General features: G+C 41.5%; 3 protein-coding genes across 3 annotated transcripts; 2 read left to right on the forward strand and 1 right to left on the reverse strand.

The window, feature by feature from the left end:
- On the forward strand, positions 1 to 4,287 carry LOC128454332 (E3 ubiquitin-protein ligase MARCHF2). Its single transcript, XM_053437691.1, has 5 exons — positions 1 to 347; positions 1,259 to 1,541; positions 1,653 to 1,848; positions 1,943 to 2,152; positions 3,124 to 4,287. Exons 2-5 carry the CDS (start codon positions 1,357 to 1,359, stop codon positions 3,277 to 3,279), a joined length of 747 nt encoding a protein of 248 aa, XP_053293666.1. The 5' UTR covers positions 1 to 347; positions 1,259 to 1,356; the 3' UTR covers positions 3,280 to 4,287.
- Positions 4,288 to 5,581: 1,294 nt separating this feature from the next.
- LOC128454333 (ras-related protein Rab-11B) lies at positions 5,582 to 11,475 on the reverse strand. The gene is made up of 5 exons (XM_053437692.1): positions 11,264 to 11,475; positions 8,705 to 8,900; positions 7,410 to 7,603; positions 7,028 to 7,108; positions 5,582 to 6,275 (listed from the first exon to the last, which is right to left on the reverse strand). The coding sequence occupies exons 1-5, from the start codon at positions 11,301 to 11,303 to the stop codon at positions 6,130 to 6,132; spliced, it is 657 nt and encodes a 218-aa protein (XP_053293667.1). The 5' UTR covers positions 11,304 to 11,475; the 3' UTR covers positions 5,582 to 6,129.
- Positions 11,476 to 12,857: 1,382 nt separating this feature from the next.
- On the forward strand, positions 12,858 to 19,718 carry LOC128454331 (mitochondrial import inner membrane translocase subunit TIM44). Its single transcript, XM_053437690.1, has 13 exons — positions 12,858 to 12,939; positions 14,281 to 14,385; positions 14,564 to 14,728; positions 14,879 to 14,959; positions 15,344 to 15,493; positions 15,853 to 15,986; positions 16,088 to 16,173; positions 16,425 to 16,517; positions 16,913 to 17,037; positions 17,393 to 17,443; positions 17,595 to 17,684; positions 17,845 to 17,955; positions 18,308 to 19,718. Exons 1-13 carry the CDS (start codon positions 12,910 to 12,912, stop codon positions 18,425 to 18,427), a joined length of 1,341 nt encoding a protein of 446 aa, XP_053293665.1. The 5' UTR covers positions 12,858 to 12,909; the 3' UTR covers positions 18,428 to 19,718.
- Positions 19,719 to 21,914: the final 2,196 nt, after the last annotated feature.

The raw sequence follows: 21,914 nt of genomic DNA on the forward strand, positions 1-21,914 counted from the left end.
CAGCACGTGTCACATGACCACAGCACAGCTGACGGACGCTGGGGTAGGCTTGTCCGATGTTAGCCTGCTAGCTGCGTTAGCCGTGTCTGGTAAATCCAGGCAGGAGCAGCCGTCTTTTTTCGCGCTTTCAGACAGAACCAGCCGAGGAGAGATGTCCCACGAGCCATGGGGAGGACACCGCGAATGTGGCCGCTTTTTGTTTCCCCTTGTATCGGCAGCTTTCGGTTAGATGTCAATGTCACAGTCTGGAGCTAGGGCTGTCTAGTTAGCTCCGCTAGCCTGTGTCTGGCTAACACAGGGCCAAGGCCAAGGCCAAGCGAGGAAAAGGGGGGGGGGGAGGCCGTCGGGTGAGTACATTTTACCTTAAGATCTGATTTACACGTCATTATCGAGCTTTTCTGCAAACCAGCGTCACACACATCAGTCTGCGGGTCTGACAGCTGCTTAAATGGGGTTTTCTGCGTAAGAGACAAACGGAGTCTTTGTCCGCGGCGGTACATTAACGACAACAACGCTGCACAGCTCATGTGTGTGTCTGGGCCGAAAGGAGCGGTGACAGTTCAAATATTTATCGTGTAATTTAAAGTGTGAACCGTAGATTTACAGAGATGCTGCTGCCCAACAGAGGGAGGTTTGCATTTCCTGATGTCAAACACTGGGATCTGATGTGTTAACCTTCCGGAGGCTGAATGCGCATTAAAATCGCTGTTACGGTTCTGTGGTTTGTTTTTGTTTTGACCGTCCGAGGCTTTAAACTCAATTCATGTGTTTTTATTCGCACTTGTCATCTGTTACGTTTCAAAGGAAGTTTCAAGAGCGCATTGACAACATCAGTCTGGATGCAGGCCGTAGTATTGGTAGTAGTAGTAAACAGTCAAGGCCCCCCCCTCCCCACGGTCTCCAAGCGCCACCAAAAATGTCACCGTTTTCTCACTGTCTAGTAATGTGATATATTTATTTTCTAACACAGCTTAATTATTATCATCATATCAGGATTTAATGCAACATGAAAACAAACAAACACAAACCAACCAACTAGCAAAAGGTTGGTGAAAACATAACCTCCTCGGCTGAGGTAATAAGTAAAAAAGTATCAACACAAGGAAGATGAAAATGAGTGTAGCCAAGTTTCACGACGTTATGAAATATGGCCTATTTTTTAAGGTTCTCCCGAGAGGCTCACACTCTGTCACATCCTGTTCCTCTTATGTAGTCCTTCCACTTCACTCATACTTTGTGTCCTGTTTGTCTCCACCAGGTACTTTCTCTAGAGGTGGTCAGAAGAGGAGAGGAGACAGAACTTAGTTTACAGTTGCCTCCACCATCACTGCCATCACTGTCAGCCTCAGCGGAGCCATGTCCTCATCAGGGTGCTGCCACCTACCTGGCTCCCTTTGTGATTACTCTGGGAACGCTGAATCAGACGCCTCCAAGGATTCGGAGGAGTCTGATTCTACTGCCCAGGCCCACTACATTGCCAAGGTTACGGCTAAAGATGGCCGCCCACTTTCCACTGTTGTCAAAGCGGTGAGCTTGCAGAGGTAAGAGAAGGAGGAACTCACTGGGGGCCCAATGATTCTACCCTAATTTAATTGTGCGCTGCTTAATCATCACATCATTGCTCCCCTCTGCTTTTCTGTGTCTCTGCACAGTGATGTGGGGATGTGTCGGATCTGTCACGAGGGAGCTGGAGGAGAGACGCTGCTCTCGCCCTGTGACTGCACTGGCACGCTGGGTAAAGTGCACAAGAGCTGCTTGGAGAAGTGGCTGTCCTCCTCCAACACCAGCTACTGTGAGCTCTGTCACACAGAGTTCACTATCGAGCGGCGACCGCAACCACTCACACAGGTTAGAGAAGTTTTACTTTGTGTAATAGTAACTGAGTTGTAGTAAAGTACATTTTCAGATCCACTGATGATTTTTTCACTTTTCCTTCGCTCAGTGGCTGAAGGACCCCGGCCCTCGCAGTGAGAAGCGCACGCTGCTCTGCGACATGGCCTGCTTCCTTCTCATCACGCCCCTGGCAGCCATCTCCGGCTGGCTGTGTCTGAGGGGAGCCCAGGACCACCTGCATCTGAAGAGCAGACTCGAGGCTGTCGGCCTCATCGCTCTCACCATCGCTCTCTTCACCATCTACATCCTCTGGACACTGGTAACCAATCACTAAATTATTTTCCTGTAACTTAAAAAAAAAATGTTTTCTGGACTTTTTACTCAACCTGGAGGGAATAATACTTGAGAAGGCATCCTCAGATAACAAACAAATGGTCTGAAAAACGAATTTTCCAGGATATCTCATTCAAGTTATAGGGCTAGAGGGATAATCTTATTCTTGTATTGATCAGAACGTTATTCCCCATCACATTGCATCATATAAGTAAAGTGATCACAATCAAGCCAGAAAACATCATGCAATGTTAAAAAAATTATACCATACAATCAACCTGGAGCTTGTGTACAACAAAAATTAAGCTAAAATGTTAAAATGTCATCATGATGTGGCTATGATATCAGAAAATGATGTAGAGTAGTAAAGCATTAACTGTTGTAGAAAATAACATTAGAGACACAATTTACTGTATATTCACGTTTACCAATCATTCGTCATCATATGGTGTAGAAGTTGGCCTTACCTGACCGGGGTATTTACAGCCCACATGCAGGATGTGCAATACTGCTCAGATGCTTTTTATCTTGATTTAATTACTTTAATTCGGAAAACTATCCCAAGCAGACGCATACACAGAACACCAGCCACACAGATGTATCTTCTGCTCCTGATTATTGTAGTAATTGTGTTATTGTGCTCTGGTCCCTGTTCTTTATCTGAACTTAACTGGATCATATTCTTTAAAAGTAGGATGTGCAGTTGATCTGAAATCTTACTAAAAAAACTGCCCTTTTAATCTTCATCAGAAGAACCATAAAAATGACAAACTGTCGTAGATTAGAGTTTCTGCATTCAGATTGTGAACACCTGTCAAGCAGCAGCTTCAGCATTTAATTCCTATCCTGCAATCGTACTACTCTGTCTCAAATATCTGGGTGTCAGTGTAATTGATGACTGTCTTTCTCTCCTCCATCACCTCCCGTTTCGCCCACCCCTCCTCCATGCTATCTCAGGTGTCCTTTCGCTATCACTGTCAGTTGTACTCGGAGTGGAGGAGGACCAATCAGAAAGTGCGTCTGCTCATGCCTGACATGAAGGGGGCACACACCACCCAGCGTTCAGTGCCGACCAAGTCGACCAAGAAAATGACTGATGAGACCATCGTATGAGTGCGGAGCAGCAGCAAGAGGAATATAAACAAAAAAAGATGCCCTTGGAAGCGCTCTTTAAAAACAAAATTAATCATATTAATGAACTTTTGCACTTCAGTGGACCATTCTGAAAGGGGAGAGCTACTCTCTCCTTCTGTTTTCTTTTGTTGAAGCACTTGATGTAAACTACTACGGTATTGACCGACCACAGAAGTGGTTTAGGGAAGAACTCATTCCGGAGTCATAGTTTGATGTTGAAACACAGAGATGTCATCGGACAGCCACTGCTTGGAATTGAACGACTGAAGACATGGACGATGGACTAACCAGCCCGACTGTACATCTGTGACACAAACCTATGAAATACTAAGACACAAGCTAATGTAGCAGGATATAACTGAATCAGCATGCTACTACAGTATAATATGAAACATATTCACACAAACTATACTTCCCCCATGCCCCTTCACAATGTATTTAGCTGTTTTTGAACAATGGGTAGCCAATAGCCCAGCAGAGGACAATAATCAAAGGGTCAGGCAAGATTGTAATATATGGGATCACACAAACTGAATCCGTTAGACGGCAGCGCTGTAACGTGTCAGGACATAGTATTGACATGTGGAAAAGTGTTAACATTCCAATTGGATGACATTTCTACCGTTGTCATAAAAGTGCATTCACAATTGGCCCTGCTCCACTTGTAAATGCACCATTCATGAGTTAAAACCGCCTAGCAACAAGCAGTAGTACGACCTACGTCACAAAAGATGCAACTTTAAATAGAAGAGAAACAGTGTTCTGACTAGTGAGGTTACAGACGTTTATCCTAATTATATAAAACACAGAAATGTATCAAAAGTAGGCTGATACTCTTTACAGGTGCAAAACAAGAATTTGTATTGAGATGTCAAATCAATGTATGCAGCATATGCTAAACAAAAGTATTTTGTGTTCTTGTAGTCTTCCTGCTGCATCCCCTGGAAAGTTGGGTTATTGTGCAATAAAACAAGAGGGACTCCTGGATTCAGTCAGTGTGAGCTGTGGTTTGTCCGGTGCCTTTAGATATTTATTTTTATTGCGAGCTCCATGTAATGCTTGGGAATATATCTTATGATTGACTGTTTAAGTTAACAATATTTCCTCAAATACTACACTTAAGTACAATTTGGTACTGTGGTATCCATTATATATATATATTTTTAATGTATTTTGCAATGAAAAAGAAAAGGTGGTTAGCACTGGGGCCTTACAGCAAGAAGGTGTAAGGAGTTTGAATTCTGGTTCAGCCAGGGACTTGGTGAGTTTCCTCCATCTGTATGGGTTTTCTCAAGGTACTCCAGCGTCCCTCCACTGTCCAAAGACTTGCAGGTCGAGGCTAGGTTAGTAGGAGACTAAATTGATCATGAGTGTGAATGGTTGTCTGTGTATGTCGGCCCTGCGTTACAAGAGCAACCTGTTCATGGTGTGGGCCAATTTGAGCTGATATGGGCTCCAGCTCTCCAATGACGCTCAGAGGATAAGTTGTAAAGATGATTGATAGATGGAAAAAAATGTACATAGTGTGTGATAGAAAAAGTGCTGTGAATAGAAGCAGTGCATGAATATAGATGGATGTGACTGGAAAAGTACTATATACTGTAAATACAGTGCATTTACCATTCACTGCCAACCTAATATTGTTTAATGGGACAGTTCATCCAAAAATTAAATTCACTTATCTACTCACCACTATGCCGATGGAGGGTGAAGATTTTGATTCCACAGAACACTAAAGACAATCAAATTTGTTTTGTGTCACTTACACCATGTTTTTGCCTAAATGTCCACTGATATCCTTCACTGCATTCGTGCGTGGACCACAGAGGACATTTAAGCTACAACCATGGTGTAAATGACACCATTTCATGTCAAATGTGGATGCCGGGGCTTACAGACACTGACACAACAGGAGCAGTATGGAGTCATTTAATATATTTTTTCTGTTGTTTTTTACATTTGAAGAATCTGTCACAATTTACTTTAATTGTATTGGACTTAGCTGCAATGCTGTTTACCCCTGAATCTCCAAAAGTGTTAAAAGGTCTCAAACACTTCTGCCACCCCTCCATCGGCATAGTGTTAAGAAGATACTGAGTGAATTTCCATTTTTGTGGGGGAACATCCCTTTAAGTAGATAGCAGTTCAACCATCACCTGTCACAATAGTTAAATCTCACCGAGGCACAACAATTTAATAATATAAAATAGAGAAATGTATCTTCAGGCTTTGAATAGTTTGTAGTGTGTATATAAATACCACAAAAAAGACCACAGGAACATAATATTGTAAAATTTAATTTCATGGCATTAATATAATGTGCGCAGACGAACTATCAAAATCAAAACAAACAAAAGAATATATTTGACACAAAATGAAATAAGCGTCAGTAGCGTCACAACCACTTTTGAGATGATGACCGGAGGAGCAGGGGAGTCCAACAACAGGACTGCTGGTACGACTGAAACAGGCGGGATTCAAACCCACACCTCCAGCATGTGGCAATAACCATCTACCAGGGAGACATCTGGGCATACAAGCCTGTTCTGCTACTCTGTCATGGGTAACTATGGTAGATACTTACAAGGTACCACCAGTCCTGTTCTTTTGCATTAGGGTGTAGCAGATTGTACCTGTGGCCGATTACTATTTGAAATCAATTCAAACACTTCATTTTGGGATTGATCGATTGTGGAGTCACGGAGCGGACTCCACTGATCTACGAGGTGCAGACTCAGATGATATCGCAACCCAGGCTGATGGAAGCACACAAACACTGTGGATTTCAACTAATAATCGACCCAGGTGAGGAGGGATGGTTGCCATGTGTTACAGGTTCTGACAGCACTGCAGTTTGCCCCCCCTCTGGCCGTCCGTGGTTGGTGGCACGCTGATGTCCACCACGTTGTTTCCCGGGGACTCGTCGTGGGCAGACCGATCGGCAATCTGTTTCTGCGAGACGATGCGGTAGATTTCTGTTGATGACACAGAGGAAAACCAACAGATCAGACTCTTTGAATCCAAATGCTGATGAAGATCTTTATACACAAGTTTGGTTACCATCGCATTTATCATACACAGCATTAATAGCATTTAATCCAGGTAATTGCTTTCCTTCTAGACAATGAGTTTTTTACAGTTCTAACATCACACAATGTCTGAGTCCATTGCTCCTGACAATCTTTATCTTTTACAGCCATCCCTCTAGTGAAAGCTCTGGATAATGTCCAAATGAGTCCATGTGAGAATACAGCAGGTAATGTCCAGAGGATTCACTGTCAGTGAGTGGGCGTGTCGATGTCGGCGTGTTGGAAATGTCACAAAAATAGGCAAACTAAAAAGAATACAAATATCCCAATATGATAAAAAGGTTTCAATCACATAGAAGACGCCAACGAAGATGCCTACTTGGAAAGACAACAAGATTTAAGAGCTTTTCACCGACAGCGCTGGTGATATTCTAGAAACTAAAGCACATGATTTCCACAGAGGAATCTAGACATAATGTCCTGCCTCCTGCATCCTGGCTATACTCAGTCATCTTGATCGGAACGTTTTGGGGATTTTCCTGTTGTTTTCAATGTGTCTGATCCAGACAATCTGATGCTGAATTCTCCATATGTGAAAGAAAAGTCCGCAGGAATGTCTGGACACGACTGTCTGGACAGTTTGGACAGTTCATGTCTGATGTGAAATCATTAGTTATTAGCTCTGCTTGTAAGCTTACCTGTTAGGATGTTCTTGAAGGCTTCTTCAACATTTGTTGAGTCCAACGCTGAAGTTTCTATGAATGACAGATTGTTCTTCTCTGTGGAGTGAGAAGGAAAACACAAATTTATAGTGTTGTTACATTTTCTTTTCTTTTTTTTCACCTTTAGAAAAACAAAGCAATTTTTTCTGTGAAGCTTTCTTCTAATTTACAAAGCAGACAGACCATGGAAAATAGTCTTTCATAATGGAGGTAACAAAACACTTTGTTGGCCCCTGAGGGAGATTTTAGTTGTTACAGCAGCACAAGCGAAAAAGCAGATGCAACAAACATCTGAAAAAGACACTAATGTTTACCCAAATTCCAAATGACCCTTCCTGTGTCTCCTAAGTTTCTGTACCTGCAAAGGCCCGGGCCTCATCTGTGGGCACGGCCCTGAGGTGGCGCAGGTCGCTCTTGTTGCCGACCAGCATGATGACGATATTGTTGTCGGCGTGGTCCCTCAGCTCCTTCAGCCAGCGCTCCACATTCTCATAGGTCAGGTGTTTGGCTATGTCATAGACTAAGAGCGCTCCCACCGCCCCTCTGTAGTATCTTTAACCAGACCAGAATAAACCTTAGAAACAGCATCATTTCACAGCAGAGTTTTGACCTGTAGCAGGAAAACCAGTGCTACTATCATTTTATCTGATAACAGTTAAGATGACTCCCTTTAAGTCAATCCTGTCCTCATAAACCACCTGAGAGTGCAATTTTATTATTTACACCAAACTGTGACATGTCAAAATGTCTTTCATGAAAAAGGCTGATGGCCAAAAATATTGCTAAAATAAGTATTTAGGCGACACATTTCTTTCCTTTTGCTTGTAGTTGTACAAAAATGCATTCAATCAACTAAAATGTTTGGAATGTCACACTATCATGCATACAAATATGTTGTGTCTTATTCTGCCAATTGATTATGTAAAAATATATATATATATATATAATCATGTTAGAAGAAAAGTTCAAGACAGCAATTAAATGGACTTTGTGTCGTGGTTGTGTCCTACAAATCTTAAAGGATCAGTGTGTAGAGTTTAGTGACATCTAGTGGTGCAGTTTCATATTGCAGCTGACATAAAAACTCAAAAAGTGTTTAGTTTTTCCAGTTTGTACTAAAGCATGGCTGCCTCCTTAGAGAGGACCTGCTCCTGATGCAAATATAAAGTATTTAAATATTAAAATTTAAATGAATGATAAGAAGTTGTTTATAAATCTTTAATTGTGGTATTGATGCTGCTACTTCCCTTTCTGTACTTTTCTTTTTCTTAATAATGGTATCTTGTAGGCCTGTTTCAGGCTGGGCACATAACGTGCATGATACATTAATAAAAACATCAATCGATCCTTTTCTTATATATCCCATGTTGGCGTATAATAAGATTATAAGATGTTTTCAAGTCAAGTTATCAAATGTTCTTCCTGATGTTCTACATCTAACTCAAAATATTCAAACCACCAGCTAACACCTTCTTCATCTGTGACCATACTACTTGTTTTAAAAGTGCCATCTTCCTCTTTAACCGGGTGTTGTTGGACACAGCCAACAATCGCCACCATTTGCAGTGGCCCTCAGTATTGGGTGTCAATTGTGACTGCACTTGTGAACTACTTCCCCACACAGAGGAGTGTTGGGTGACAGGCACAACTCACGCAGAGGTGATGGCTCTGTAGCGCTCCTGTCCCGCCGTATCCCAGATCTGAGCCTTTATCGTCTTGCTGTCCACCTGAATGCTGCGTGTGGCGAACTCCACCCCGATGGTGCTCTTGCTCTCGAGGTTGAACTCGTTCCGTGTGAATCGGGAGAGCAGGTTGCTCTTCCCTACGCCTGAGTCGCCGATTAACACGACTGTGGGGAGAGAGAGAAGAAGATGGGCAGGGGTGAGATGTGTGTGTCCTGCTGTATGTGTGATGGGATGGGCCATATGTATTAATAGATTCCAAGAAATGATGATATCGCACAAAGCATGTGCCCCTAAATTTTTCAACAGAACACAGGGGCTTCATATTTGTGTTTGTCAGATGATTTATGGGAAGTGAAAAACACACACTTCTAAAGCAGGATTACAACAAATAACAAAATACAAGGCTTGAATCATTATATAACCTCAGTGTTAAAAGTCACTAAAGCTCAGGAGTGTGCCTTTTCATTTTCAATTCAGTTCAACTCGTGGATTCATGTAAAGAATCATTTTGAGGTCTCTGGAAATAAACAATGGATTTTCTTACACATTGCAAAAATGAAATCTCAGCACCATTCATCAACACAACAGTAATGTCTCACAATATATCAAGAACAATGTGGGAACTCGGGTACAAACACAGGCCTGTACTGCAGCACTCCCTCAAAAACTCATAATTCATGTGTGCTGCAATGAACTAAATGATCTGTATACCTCCTGCTAGATTTCACCTGAGGGCTTCACAGTTAATTCACCGACTCAGCAGCCATTCTTTGGGATGAAGCGTTCTGCATAATCACCATATTTTGGGTGTGACTGTAGAGTATGACTTATATAGAGCAAATGAGTGGACATAACACTTATTCAACTTAAGCTATCGGAAATATCTCACACTAGAATTAAAGCATTTTGGGGCCTAAAGGATTATCAACTAAAGAGGTGGTTGGGTCTCTTTTGATTCCCTGCAAACTACCAAAAAAAGCTTAATAATGTAGAACAGGGGAGTTTTTTTTAATCCTTTTTTCACAGAGCAGAATGTGCTCAGCTGAATGGATGCGAATAAAGCATTTTTACCTACACAATGCGTCCATAAAAGAGCTTGACTGATCCATTGCTTGGCCCTTAAAATATGTATACCAGTCGATGTTTGTAATAGAAATTCTTTGATCCCTTAAAAAAATCCACATCAGTTGGGTTTCAATATTTAAAATGTATGAACTTGACCTTTCACAATTCCAGGGATAAGCCATGGCCCCATCACTCTGAGAGTGTTGATTATCAGATAGTGAACTGCTGAAACCTTTCTGAGAACACTTTACAGGGTGGAGATTTTCTGTGTTTGTACAAGGAAGCGCTGCAGGAAGTTGACACCAACATTATAAATAAGAAAACAGCTGCAAATACTTCGAGTTGACCACAAAGTCTCTGTGGAGCAGCAGCAGTGGTTCTGAACAGTTACTAGTCAGCATCCATTGTGTAACCGGACAACAACAGTCATCCAGGCCTGGTCTAAAGCTGTGGTAAGTGAGTCATGGGAGGAGAAGTGATTGATCAGGCCTCTTTGACCAGGAGCTGTGCTGGTGTCAGGACCTCAGACGCTGCTGCTGATCACAGCACAACAGAGAGACGTGGAGCTCTCTTCTTTTTGTTTTCTCTACTCCCTCTCTCCCTCCCTCCATCCACAAAAGGAAATAGAGCCGAACTTTGTCCCTGTCGACATGGTGCTGTTTTGGGGGCTGCAGGAAGCTGATAACAGGCTCCATCAAATCCTGAATCGACAGTTTCAGGGCCGCCTTGCCCTTCCTGTTCCAGCCGGGCACACACAGACGATGGCTCGGGCAGAGGGAGAGGTAGAGAGACACAGCGAGGAGGAAGGAGAGAGAGAGAGCCTCCGGCAGATGCCCTATTCATCCCACAGAGGATACTTTGTTACATCTAAATGGCCTTTTGGCTCCTGCAGGCCCAGGATGTTAATGTGCCACAGGAGCTGATATCACGATCACAGGGAGGCTTTCTGGGTGCAAGCATGGACCGGAGTCTGGTGCAGGCCCAAGTCTATGATTGTCTCAATAACACCATAAACTAAACTGAGTTATGAGTTGCTGCATCTCCCCTGTCAAAAGGGGCTGAGTGATCTGAGGATGGAGCTTATTGATCAGAGGAGGTGGAGGATAACAGGCCTTTAATCAGCCACATGAGTAGGAAAACCCCAAATAGCAGGAGATACATGAGTCTAATGCTGCTGTGTGAGTTGATGAAAGTTTAATAATAAAAGGAGGCCGACGGGGTTTTGCATCCTCCGCTCCTATGATTACAGCTGCAGGCGGTTTAATGTCACAATGACAGCAGTATGTTGTAATAACCGATTATCAGCTCCAGGGAAAAAACCCAGTAGTCCTGTTTCCTTACAATTTGAAACACATGTGGAGAACGACAACGACACAGCGGCAGATTTACCCAGCACAGCTTTGTCTGTGTGAGACTGAGTAGAGGGGGGAATGCATTGCAGTCATCTTTTTTTTTTCTTTACCTTTGAACAAGAAATCGTACTCATCGTCTCGGTTCCCCATTCTAGACGAGGCCGCTCCGACGCTGCTCTGCTCCGGGAGAGGATGTGTGGACGAGTGCGGCTGTGGACGGTCGTTGTGCGGCAGGAGAATCAAAATAAAGGTGAATGTTTGCGCTGGGAGTCTGCGCCAGAGTCGGCTGTCAGGGGCGAGCTGCAACTCTGCAGAGGGAGGGGAGGAGTCGCTGCGCCTCACATACCTTCCACAGGGGGCGCTCCTTACTGACATGCCTGTACCATTCAGATGCGTTGAACCATATTCTGACACACGTTGTGTTAACACTGAGATTCTCAATGAGGAGAATAAGTTGAGGGCACATGAAGGATTGTTTGCATCACTAATCCTTAGTTCCCCTTGACATGTTCATTGTTGGAAAAGCTATTTATGTATATCTTAAAAACTTACTTTCACCGAGTGGCTTTTACTTTAATCTTTTTTTTGCAATTGGTCGAAAAAAATGTATTTTATCCTTTCTTCCCATTCATTTTTATTATGTTTTTTTATTCTATTTGATGTACTTGCATAACCTCATTAGCTGTGTTTTTTTTTATTATATTGTATTATTTTGACAGGTATCTTTGTTTTGTTGTCGGTTTTTGTTGTCCTCTTTGTGAGGTGCTTTGTAATGGCGGTTTGGAAAGCTCCTTTATAAATAGAATCATTCTTCTTCTTCTTCTTCTTCTTCTTCTTCTTCTTCTTCTTCTTCTTCTTCTTCTTCTTCTTCTTCTTCTTCTTAATAATAATAGTAGAAGTAGTAGTAGTAGTAGTAGTAGTTGTAGTACTAGTCGTACTAGAAGTTGTTGTAGTAGAAGCAGTAGTTACGTTTTTTAAATTTAATCTTCATCCAATGTCCTTCTGTTTCATATATTTTTTGTTTTGTAGCTACTTTCATGGCATTGTTTTATTTTTGTAAAGCACTTTGTGACTCTGTGAAAGATCCTACTGAATCAACTTGCTAACTATGTCTCCAAGTCTTTATGTTTATTCTGTTAAGTGTAGTATATTATTGTAATACATTTCTATTTATTAACTCTTCTCTTGGAGTCTGCCTTGGTGCTCACTTTGCCATAAATATTTTAACGCAAGGATGGCAATAAAAAGTAAAAAATGGTCAGTAATCAACAATTCCCAGCCCAGAGCATATATACATATAGGTGTAGAATAACATAAAGCACCAGTAAATGGGAGTAAAACAAACCAACAATAAGACAATGGAAAGGCTCGACAAAACATTACATGATTACAAGAAAAAAACACCTAAATACATGCAGAATTGTTTGATTTCACTTTTTTTTGTTTGATTATTATTTGAAAAAGTACACTTGGATATAACATTAGCAATTATCAAATATTAAATATGATATCTTGTAGGTATCACTAGAGCAAACAACGTCTTAAACTATGTGAATGCACAGCACGATGTTCATTTATTTATTTACCATATTATTTAATAACTCGTTATTTCTTTAGGGCTGAAATTCCCTGTATGTGTCGTGCTGACAGCTGGCCCCGCCCCCGCCCCCTAAGCTCTGCTACTATTGGTGGAGCGGTAGGTCAGCTGGTGCAGGGTCGAAGCACGTGGAGCTCCGTGCATTTATTCAGGATCAAGATGGCAGCCTCCTTGTGTCGGTGCTACGAGGTGAGTTCATTCATGTCCTTCAGCGCACAGACAGAGAGCTGAGCGGATTGGGCACAGACCGAGTTTACTGTCGGTGCTTTACCGTCCAGATGTGCGGAGATCACACCTGCAGCGCGTGTTCCCTCAATGCAGATGTGGGGCGAGATGTTCCGTCGGTGGAGGCCCGCTGTCATCAGGAGCAGAGACACAAACGTCTGGGTTTAACTTTCAGTCTGAGGTCTGCAGGGGAAATGTGTCCCCGAGTCTGGACTCATCGATTTGTGTTAAAGGTTATATTTGTATTCGGTTTACACATGAACCGTCAAGACCCAGAAGGATCGATCCAGTGACCAGTTGTTATAAAACACACCAGGTGTGAAAGGTTTCAATACAACAGCACAACAGTGAATCTCCTGTGTTACAGAACATTCAGAAGAACTGTCTTCTCTGTGCAAATGAGGTTTTTATTATCTAATCACGTATCTAAGCAGCACAGAGCATGGTGCTCTCTCACACTTTGCCACACGTCTGATTGAGTTATACAACTCTTTGCCAACGTTTGTGCAACCTCTGGGCAAACTAGTTCTTTTGTTGATTGTTGAAGGACATTAAGTTTTTAGGAAATGATCAGTAATGTCAAGTTTGCTGCATTTAACTTTGAAATATATCTATAAAATATACAATCCTGCTTTTAAAGATTTGGTATTTGAAATGGACTTGTGTCTGAGCAACATAGTCTGTAATATTTGCATATCAGAGGGTCAAAATTTTTTTGTTTCAATGTTTTACCTGTTTTGTTTTATTTGATTGCTGAGTATGATCTGGCTTTTCTATGATTTGCATTCTATGCACTTTTATTAAGTGAAGCACCTTGTAACTCTGGCTTTAAAAGGTGCTCTAGATGTAAAGTGTGTATATTATTATTTAGTAACGCACAATGAAAGTTCATGTTAAAAACACAAGCAACACAGCTGAGAATTATACTGGAGCCGCAGAATCTGAAGGGTTACAAAACTTGACCTCATAGTTTCTCACTTACAATGATGAAATGTTACCACTCATGAGGAAATCTTTTGCACATGGGGCTGCAGACAAATCAAAAGCCACATGAACTGAGAAGCATCACAAATACGGATGTTTCCAGACATGTTGACTGTGTTAAGATCAGATCGCAAAAGAAAAACATCTAAAGTTAGGACTCTACCATCTCCCTTAATGCATTATCCTATTTCATATCTTTGCTTATTAGTGTAGGCACAGGGCTCAATATTTGCTCATTAAGTGTCTTGTATTGATTGTCCGTCTACTGCTTTGTTGTCAGAGCTGATATTTGTTTCAGTGACTTTCTCTTCCTCATTGCAGCTGGTTGGCAGACGTACTCTGGCCCTCTGCTCCCGCCCCCTGGTCTCCTCAGTGTGGAGAGAAGATGTGCTCCGGCTACACAGGAGCCCAGCTGCAGCTGTGCAGGTACACACCGACATCACCTTTACACCTTCAATTCATAAAAACTTTCATTAACTACCTTTAGACATTGATTTCACTCCCAAAATATTCTTGTTTTTAAAGAAAGGCTTTCCAGCTGCAACATGTGGATGATCTGTTCACTATATCTCCTGTATGTTCTACTCTCTGCTTGTATCATTAGGTGCGATATGCTTCAGAACGTAAAGGTTTCCTGGGGGAGTTTGTGGATAACCTGCGTCAGGAGTTCGGTAAGAATCAGGAGATGAAGGACAACATAAAGAAGTTCAGAGAAGAGGCCAAGAGGCTTGACGAGTCGGACGCTCTCCAGCAGGCCCGCAGGAAATATGTAAGAACATTTTAAAACCATTTATGTCCTCTTAATATTTTATTTAACAATTAATTTATTAGGATTTGTTGTACATTTCTTGCAACATTCCCCCATTTGTTGTTTTTGTGGATGTCAATTTCTTTCTTTCTTTGTTTTTTCTTTCAAAAGAAAACTATTGAAGCTGAGACAGTGAAGACCTCCGAGGTGTTTAAGAAGACTTTTGGCTCCCTGTCAGAAACCGTCAAAGAGGTAAACTGCCTGCATTTCCTCTGATTAACAGTAAAACTGTTTGAACTTCTGTGGGTGCAGATTGGCCTCATTAAATGAATTGAACCCTCATCGGAACATTTTGTGAACATAGTGAACTGATTGTTTTCTTAAGATGCATACACATTAATCCATTATGTATGAACAAAAACAATACATGTTCAATTTATTATACTTCTTGTTTGAAAACAGTTTGAAAATCTTACAGTTTGAAAATCTAGCACTTTTGTCTAATTAACAGAATTTTTTGGGGTAACAAACATAGATGTATTAGATGTCAAAAGCCCATGTCCTTTTAGTGGTAGAATAAACTTGCCCATTCACTTTCTGAAAGAGTCGTGTTCTGTTCTGTGGCTGTGGCTGTAGGGTATTGAGGAGGTGACTCGCACTGACATCGGGAAGAAGATTAAGGAAAGTGTGGAGGGAGCAGCCAGGACAGCCATGCACTCTGCTGAGTCTGTGTCCAAAGGAGGAGAGAAACTGGGCAGGACCAGTGCATTCAGAGCCATCTCACAGGTCAGTGATCAAATAGGACCGGAACTGTAGAACCGGTGGCAAGCATCTTAATATATTGTCACCTCACCATGTCTCCTGTTACATATGCAGTTTGTACACAATTCAGTTTGTTATGGACTGTGATTCAAGAGCATGTTTTCATCACAGTGGGAAAAGCAAGTAGATAATGTAAGGATGGCCAGTGTTGCTGGAAGTTACTCAGAAATGTTCTTTTGTCACAGTGACACAGCTGCAGAATATTACAGTCAAACTGTCAAAAACTAAAAGATCATTGGGTCAAACTCCATACGTTTGAATTTAGGATTTATACAAATGAAGAACTAGACTGCAGTTACTGTAAGAGTGTGTCCTCTGAGCAGGGTGTGGAGACCATGAAGAAAGAGATCGATGACGGTGATGCCGGCCCCTACAGAGCCCCCCCCCAGCTGAGGAAGAGAAGTGACTTCTCCTCTAAAGGAGCAAACGGCGACGACAGAGTGTTTGAGGCCAATGAGTGAGTTGGAAAATATTTTCAACACTAGTCTCTAATAAGAGCATCACATCCTATAATAATCACACTGATCTGTAATAATGTGAGTGATCTGTGTGTTCCAGAGAGGACATGGGTGTGGTTCTCCACAAGGATTCAAAGTGGTTCCAGCAGTGGAAGGACTTCAAAGACAACAACGCAGTTTTTAACAGTAAGAATCTGTGGAATTAGTGTTCTATAATAGATCACATACTGTAAGCACATGTGTAGTTTTATTTAAAGGCAGCAGGTGGCAGTAGAATATTTCCGATTGATAGAACACTCAAGTTGTTCAGGGAACGGTTGAGAGGCCTGTGTGCCCTCAAGTGTGTAGGATTGATCCACAACTTAAAAAAGAGCTGTGTATATATGTGTTTTCATAAATTATAAATCCTCACCTCATGTCCTTTCTGTTTTCTTCAGGGTTCTTTGAGATGAAGATGAAATATGATGAAAGTGAAAACGGCCTCATCAGAGCATCCAGAGCTGTAACTGACACAGTCACTGGTTTTCTAGGTAATGCTGACTTACCTATGTTTATCCTGGCTAATATAAACCTTTATAGGATCAACCTGAACAAACTGACAGTAGACAATAAAAGACATTGTCTATGTTGTGTTCATAGTGTGGTTTTAGATAAATGTGTATATTTAAGCACCTATCAGAGGTTTACATATCGTGACCCTGCTGGACACCAGTAGCAATGTCAAGCGATAGGTTTGCCAGACCTGAGCAACCATAGCGACAGAGACCCAACTGGCTACGGCAATTAGGAATATGGTGGAAAAAAACCAGAACGAGTCCAAGAGAAGTTTCTAATTCTCGAGATAAACAATAAACAAGCTCTGCCTTCAGTGGAACAAGGGATCTCTCTCTGTTGTTGCCCATGCTGAAGTCGTTTGTTTTTCCAGGTGGTCTTTTCTCCAAGACAGAAATGTCTGAGGTGCTGACAGAGATCCTGAAGGCTGACCCCAACTTTGACAAAGACTGTTTCCTCAAACAGTGTGAGAAAGACATCATCCCGAATATACTGGAGGTAAACACACTCTGCTGCACTCTCTCTCTCCTTCTCTCTTTTGCTCTCTCTCTCGTTCTCTCTCTGTATAAATGCCAGTCTACATCACATTCATAACTAGTGCTTTCATTCAGAATTATGAATAGATTTCAAAGCAAGGGAATATAAAAACGACTGAAATCATGAATGGCAGGAACCTCTCTTTGAACAAAATGGTTTTGACCTTCACGGTCACAGAATAAAAAACAATGATGCTGTTTTGCATGAAAGGATGAAACAAGAAGTTAGTGTTGTTTAAAAGTAGGACTGTCCCTTCTTCCAAAAAAAAACGATGGAGCACTACAACAAGCATTTATAATCACTGTTCCTTCTGCAGGCTATGATCCGTGGAGAGCTGGAAGTATTGAAGGACTGGTGCTATGAAGCTGTAAGTGATGCACTTCCACATCTATACTTGTATTTAATCAATGAGACATACTCCCCTTTTTAAAATCTTCACAAAAATTAACTAATATGTTGCTCCATCCATTTCAGTCTGTGTGCAAGTCTGCCATGTGTTTTCTTGTGCCTGTCTTCAGACCTACAGTCAGCTGGCCCACCCCATTCAACAGGCCAGGGCGCTCGGGCTGCTCCTCCATTCCAAAATACTTGATATTGATAATATAGATGTAAGTGCATTTACACACACACTGTGTCAAACTGTACTCGGGTCTTAAATATCCAAAGTAATACCTTTTTTGTTATCTTTTCTTCGCTTTTTCAAAAATCTGTGTAAAATGTTTTCTTTCCCTTTCATTTGTTTGTTCCTCCCCCACCCATGTCTTGTAGTTAGCAATGGGTAAGATGATGGACCAAGGCCCAGTGTTGATCATCACCTTCCAGGCGCAGGTCGTCATGGTGATCCGTAGCCCCAAAGGAGACATTGTGGAAGGAGATCCGGTCAGTCAACTCACAACTGCTGCACCGGAAAAATTAATCTAATAGATAGAGTTAGTCATTTCATGCACTCTGCAACCTTGCTCACATCCATTTTTATGACACTGAATTTCACAGACTTGATTAAGCAGCAATTGATACGTTTGTGTAAAAGATTTATTATAAATATTAAACTACTGCGTATAGTCTTTGTAGCAAGTTGCATAATGCATCCTCATTACAATCCAAATCAGAAAGATGCTTAATAAGTAATGCTTGTGCACCGCTGTAGTTGTGAAATCTGAATTAAGTCTAGAAGAGCCCTCTGCACTCCTCTACTATCTCCTGACCCTTTGCTCCTTTCCTCCCTTAACAGGAGAAGGTGATGAGGATGATGTATGTTTGGGCGTTGTGTCGTGACCAGGAGGAGCTGAACCCCAACGCGGCCTGGAGACTCCTGGACATCTCCGCCTCCAGCACTGAGCAAGTCCTCTAGGAGGAGGAGGCAGGCAGGTGAAAAGGTCCAGCTTGGATCTGAGACCAACTGTGAACAAGGGCAGAAGATACAAGGATGTGCCTGGAATACACATACTGACTCATATATTTATTCATCAACATCCGAGGGCAGAGAACGCTGCCGTGTTACACCAGAGACAGTATTTGCACACAGTATATAAAACAGTATACTTGAAAATGTACATGAAAAAGGAGATAAACTGACGGTATAAGATACTTTACATGAATAGAAAACTTTGTGTTCAACATGTCTCGTGCTCTGGTAAGCTCAGTGTTTGTGACTCCAGGATACAAACTGTATTTAAAACAATTACTTTATTTTAAAAGTGGCTGGAACCATCATTTCACCATTTGGCTAAAAGAGGAGTCATCCAAACCCCATAGCTTTTTCCAGTGGTACAGGCCATCTATTCCAGCTTGGTGGTTAAAACCAAGAGGCTCATTTTGGGGGTGTGGACGTTGTGCCTGTGACTTCACTAATCTTACTTATGAAAACTGGCTTACTTCTCATAAGGAGTCTGCTGTATAATGCCTTCTGACTGTTGAAATCTGATGAAATAACCCATAATATGTTCTGTTACCTCGGGCTGAGCTTGAGACTTAACAGAAAGTCTGTGTTACCAACTGGGGATGTGGAGCTTGAAAGAAATTATAACTTTTCAGACAGGGAGGGTTGAATGAAAGATGCCTTTAGAATTGTAATATAGCTCTCCAGTGTTTTCCAAAGTTCATTCCATTCTATGGATTCAAAGTCGATATCTCAGCCTCTTTTTATTTAACATTGAGCATGAAAAGAAATGCATCTAGAGTAATCAAAGCATTCGCCTATAATTCAGCTGAAGATAAGATTGGACCATGTAATGAGTCCATCCTGTTATGTGTAGCTCTGCTTCATGCACCACAACCAGAGGACCACAGGTAAGCACAGACAGCATGTCCCTATGTTTGTGTTGAAACCCAGTTTATGTTTTTTACAGTCGTGGTGCTGATGTACAATGTACAGTCTGTACAGCCTCAGTCAGAAGAAATGTGTCTACATATTAATGCGCTCTTAACTTCATGTACAGAAATCAAATGTTGAGGACTGGCTCTTTGAAAGTTTGGGATCAGGTTCAGCTATAGTCGTCATGGCAGCTTTATTGTTTGCAAATCATCCACCATCTCCTGTTGTTTGTCTCATTGAACTCTTTGGTTTACTGTCGCGTTTGTGGCTTTTTTTTTAGACTGGAGACAAAGTTGAATAAATGAGTCTCTACAAAGGTCACTGTAGATTGAAAACTTTGTGTTTTGCCATGACTGTTTTATCACAATAGAAAGACGTCCATTCTTGTGAAGAGAAGTTGAGCTCCTGATAAACAACAGAATTTATTAAGAAAGAAAACATGGTGTGTGCGTGTTTTTTGATTCTTTTTAATATTCAAACTATTTGAGAAGGTTTGGTTATAATGATACAGAAATCCATGACTATCCCTGATGGTCACATTGTTGTTTTCTGATGATGCATTTATTCATCACACAAAAAACTCCTTTAACTTTTGTGTAGATCTAGATCACTAGGGCAGACCTAGACCTACAGTGCCTTGCATAAGTATTCACCCCCCTTGGACTTTTTCCCATTATGTACTGTTACTAACTGGAATTCAAATAGACTTAAATAAACTTTTTCCCGTTTGATCAACAAAACATGCATAGTACTTTGGAGGTGCAAAATAAATTTTATTGTGACACAAACAATAATGAGAACAAAAAAGTTGACATCTGTTGGGTGCATAAGTATTCACCCCCCTGTGTCAATACTTGGTAGAACCCCCTTTCGCTGCAATTACAGCTGCAAGTCTTTTGGGGTATGTCTCTACCAGCTTTGCACATCTAGAGATGGAAAGGTTTGTCCATTCTTCTTGGCAAAAAAGATGAAGCTCAGTCAGATTGGATGGAGACCGTCTGTGAACCGCAATCTTCAAGTCTTGCCATAGATTCTCTATTGGATTGAGGTCTGGGCTTTGACTGGGCCATTTTAAGACATTAACATTCTTTAATCCAAACCATTCCTTTGTAGCTCTGGCTGTATGTTTAGGGTCATTGTCCTGCTGGAAGATGAACCTCCGCCCCAGTCTCAAGTCTTTTGCAGACTGCATCAGATTTTCTTCAAGGATTTCCCTGTATTTGGCTCCATCCATCTTTCCCTCTATTCTGACCAGTTTCCCTGTACCTGCTGAAGAGAAGCATCCCCACAGCATGATGCTACCACCACCATGTTTCACTGTTGGGATGGTGTGCTCAGGGTGATGGGCAATGTTGGGTTTTCGCCACACATAGCGTTTTGCATTGAGGCCAAAAAGTTCAATTTTGGTCTCATCTGACCAGAGCACCTTCTTCCACATGTTTGCTGTGTCTCCCACATGGCTTCTGGCAAACTCCAAACGGGATTTTTTATGGATCCCTTTCAACAATGACTTTCTTCTTGCCACTCTTCCATAAAGGCCAGATTTGTGGAGTAGACGACTAATAGTTGTCCTGTGGACAGATTCTCCCACCTCAGCTGTGGATCTCTGCAACTCCTCCAGAGTAACCATGGGCCTCCTGGTTGCTTCTCTGATTCATTTTCTCCTTGTCCGACTCTTCAGTTTGGGTGGACGGCCTCCTCTTGGTAGGTTTGCGGTTGTGCCATATTCTTTCCGTTTTCTTATGATGGATTTTATGGTGCTCAGAGAGATGTTCAAAGCTCTGGATATTTTTTTATAACCTAACCCTGCTTCATATTTCTCCACAACTTTATCCCTGACCTGTTTGGTGAGCTCCTTGGTCTTCATGATGCTGTTTGTTCAGTAATGATCTCCAACAAACTCTGAGTCCGTCACAGAACAGGTGTATTTATACTGAGATTAAATTGCAGACAGGTGGACCCTATTTACTAATTATGTGACTTGCAAATGTGACTTGTGAATGTAATTGGTCGCACCAGATCTTTGTTAGGGGTTTCACAGTAAAGGGGGTGAATACATATGCACTCAACACTTTTCAGATTTTTATTTGTAAATAATTGTGAAATACATGTAATATTTCCCCCCACTTCCAAATGATGCACTATTTTGTGTTGGTCCATTACATAAACTCACGATGAAATAAATTTATATCAAAGTTATTTTTAGGTTCCCCCTGATTTTTTCATTTGGCAAATTTCCTATGTCCAATCTTGAGCAAATCTGACATTTGATGATTGTGACATTTACAGCCTGTGTTGTTAATTAAATAATTCACTACAGGAATTAGTTTGAACAAAATGAATGTGTTAATGTATAAGATTATTTTTATTTACTCTTGAATGGAATACAGAAAACATCTACTAATTCTTCAGATTGGAGGAAAATGGTGTTTATAATGGTCTCAGAAATCTTTTGATATGTTCTCATGATTAAGAGAAATTCACTTAACTGTGTAGTGTGTAGTTTTCCTCTAAGATTGACACA

The sequence above is a fragment of the Pleuronectes platessa genome, chromosome 13 (genome assembly GCF_947347685.1).
Source record: "Pleuronectes platessa chromosome 13, fPlePla1.1, whole genome shotgun sequence".
NCBI classification, from domain to species: Eukaryota; Metazoa; Chordata; class Actinopteri; order Pleuronectiformes; family Pleuronectidae; genus Pleuronectes; species Pleuronectes platessa.

Coding starts and splice junctions, on each gene's coding strand:
- LOC128454332 (XM_053437691.1), top strand. CDS start 1,357: ATGTCCTCATCAGGGTGCTGCCACCTACCTGGCTCCCTTTGTGATTAC. Junction 1,849..1,942: donor GACCGCAACCACTCACACAG/GTTAGAGAAGTT, acceptor TCCTTCGCTCAG/TGGCTGAAGGACCCCGGCCC. Junction 2,153..3,123: donor TCTACATCCTCTGGACACTG/GTAACCAATCAC, acceptor ATGCTATCTCAG/GTGTCCTTTCGCTATCACTG.
- LOC128454333 (XM_053437692.1), bottom strand. CDS start 11,303: ATGGGGAACCGAGACGATGAGTACGATTTCTTGTTCAAAG. Junction 8,901..11,263: donor GTACGATTTCTTGTTCAAAG/GTAAAGAAAAAA, acceptor CTCTCCCCACAG/TCGTGTTAATCGGCGACTCA. Junction 7,604..8,704: donor TACAGAGCCATCACCTCTGC/GTGAGTTGTGCC, acceptor GTCTGGTTAAAG/ATACTACAGAGGGGCGGTGG.
- LOC128454331 (XM_053437690.1), top strand. CDS start 12,910: ATGGCAGCCTCCTTGTGTCGGTGCTACGAG. Junction 15,987..16,087: donor AGAGTGTTTGAGGCCAATGA/GTGAGTTGGAAA, acceptor TGTGTGTTCCAG/AGAGGACATGGGTGTGGTTC. Junction 17,956..18,307: donor ACATTGTGGAAGGAGATCCG/GTCAGTCAACTC, acceptor CTCCCTTAACAG/GAGAAGGTGATGAGGATGAT.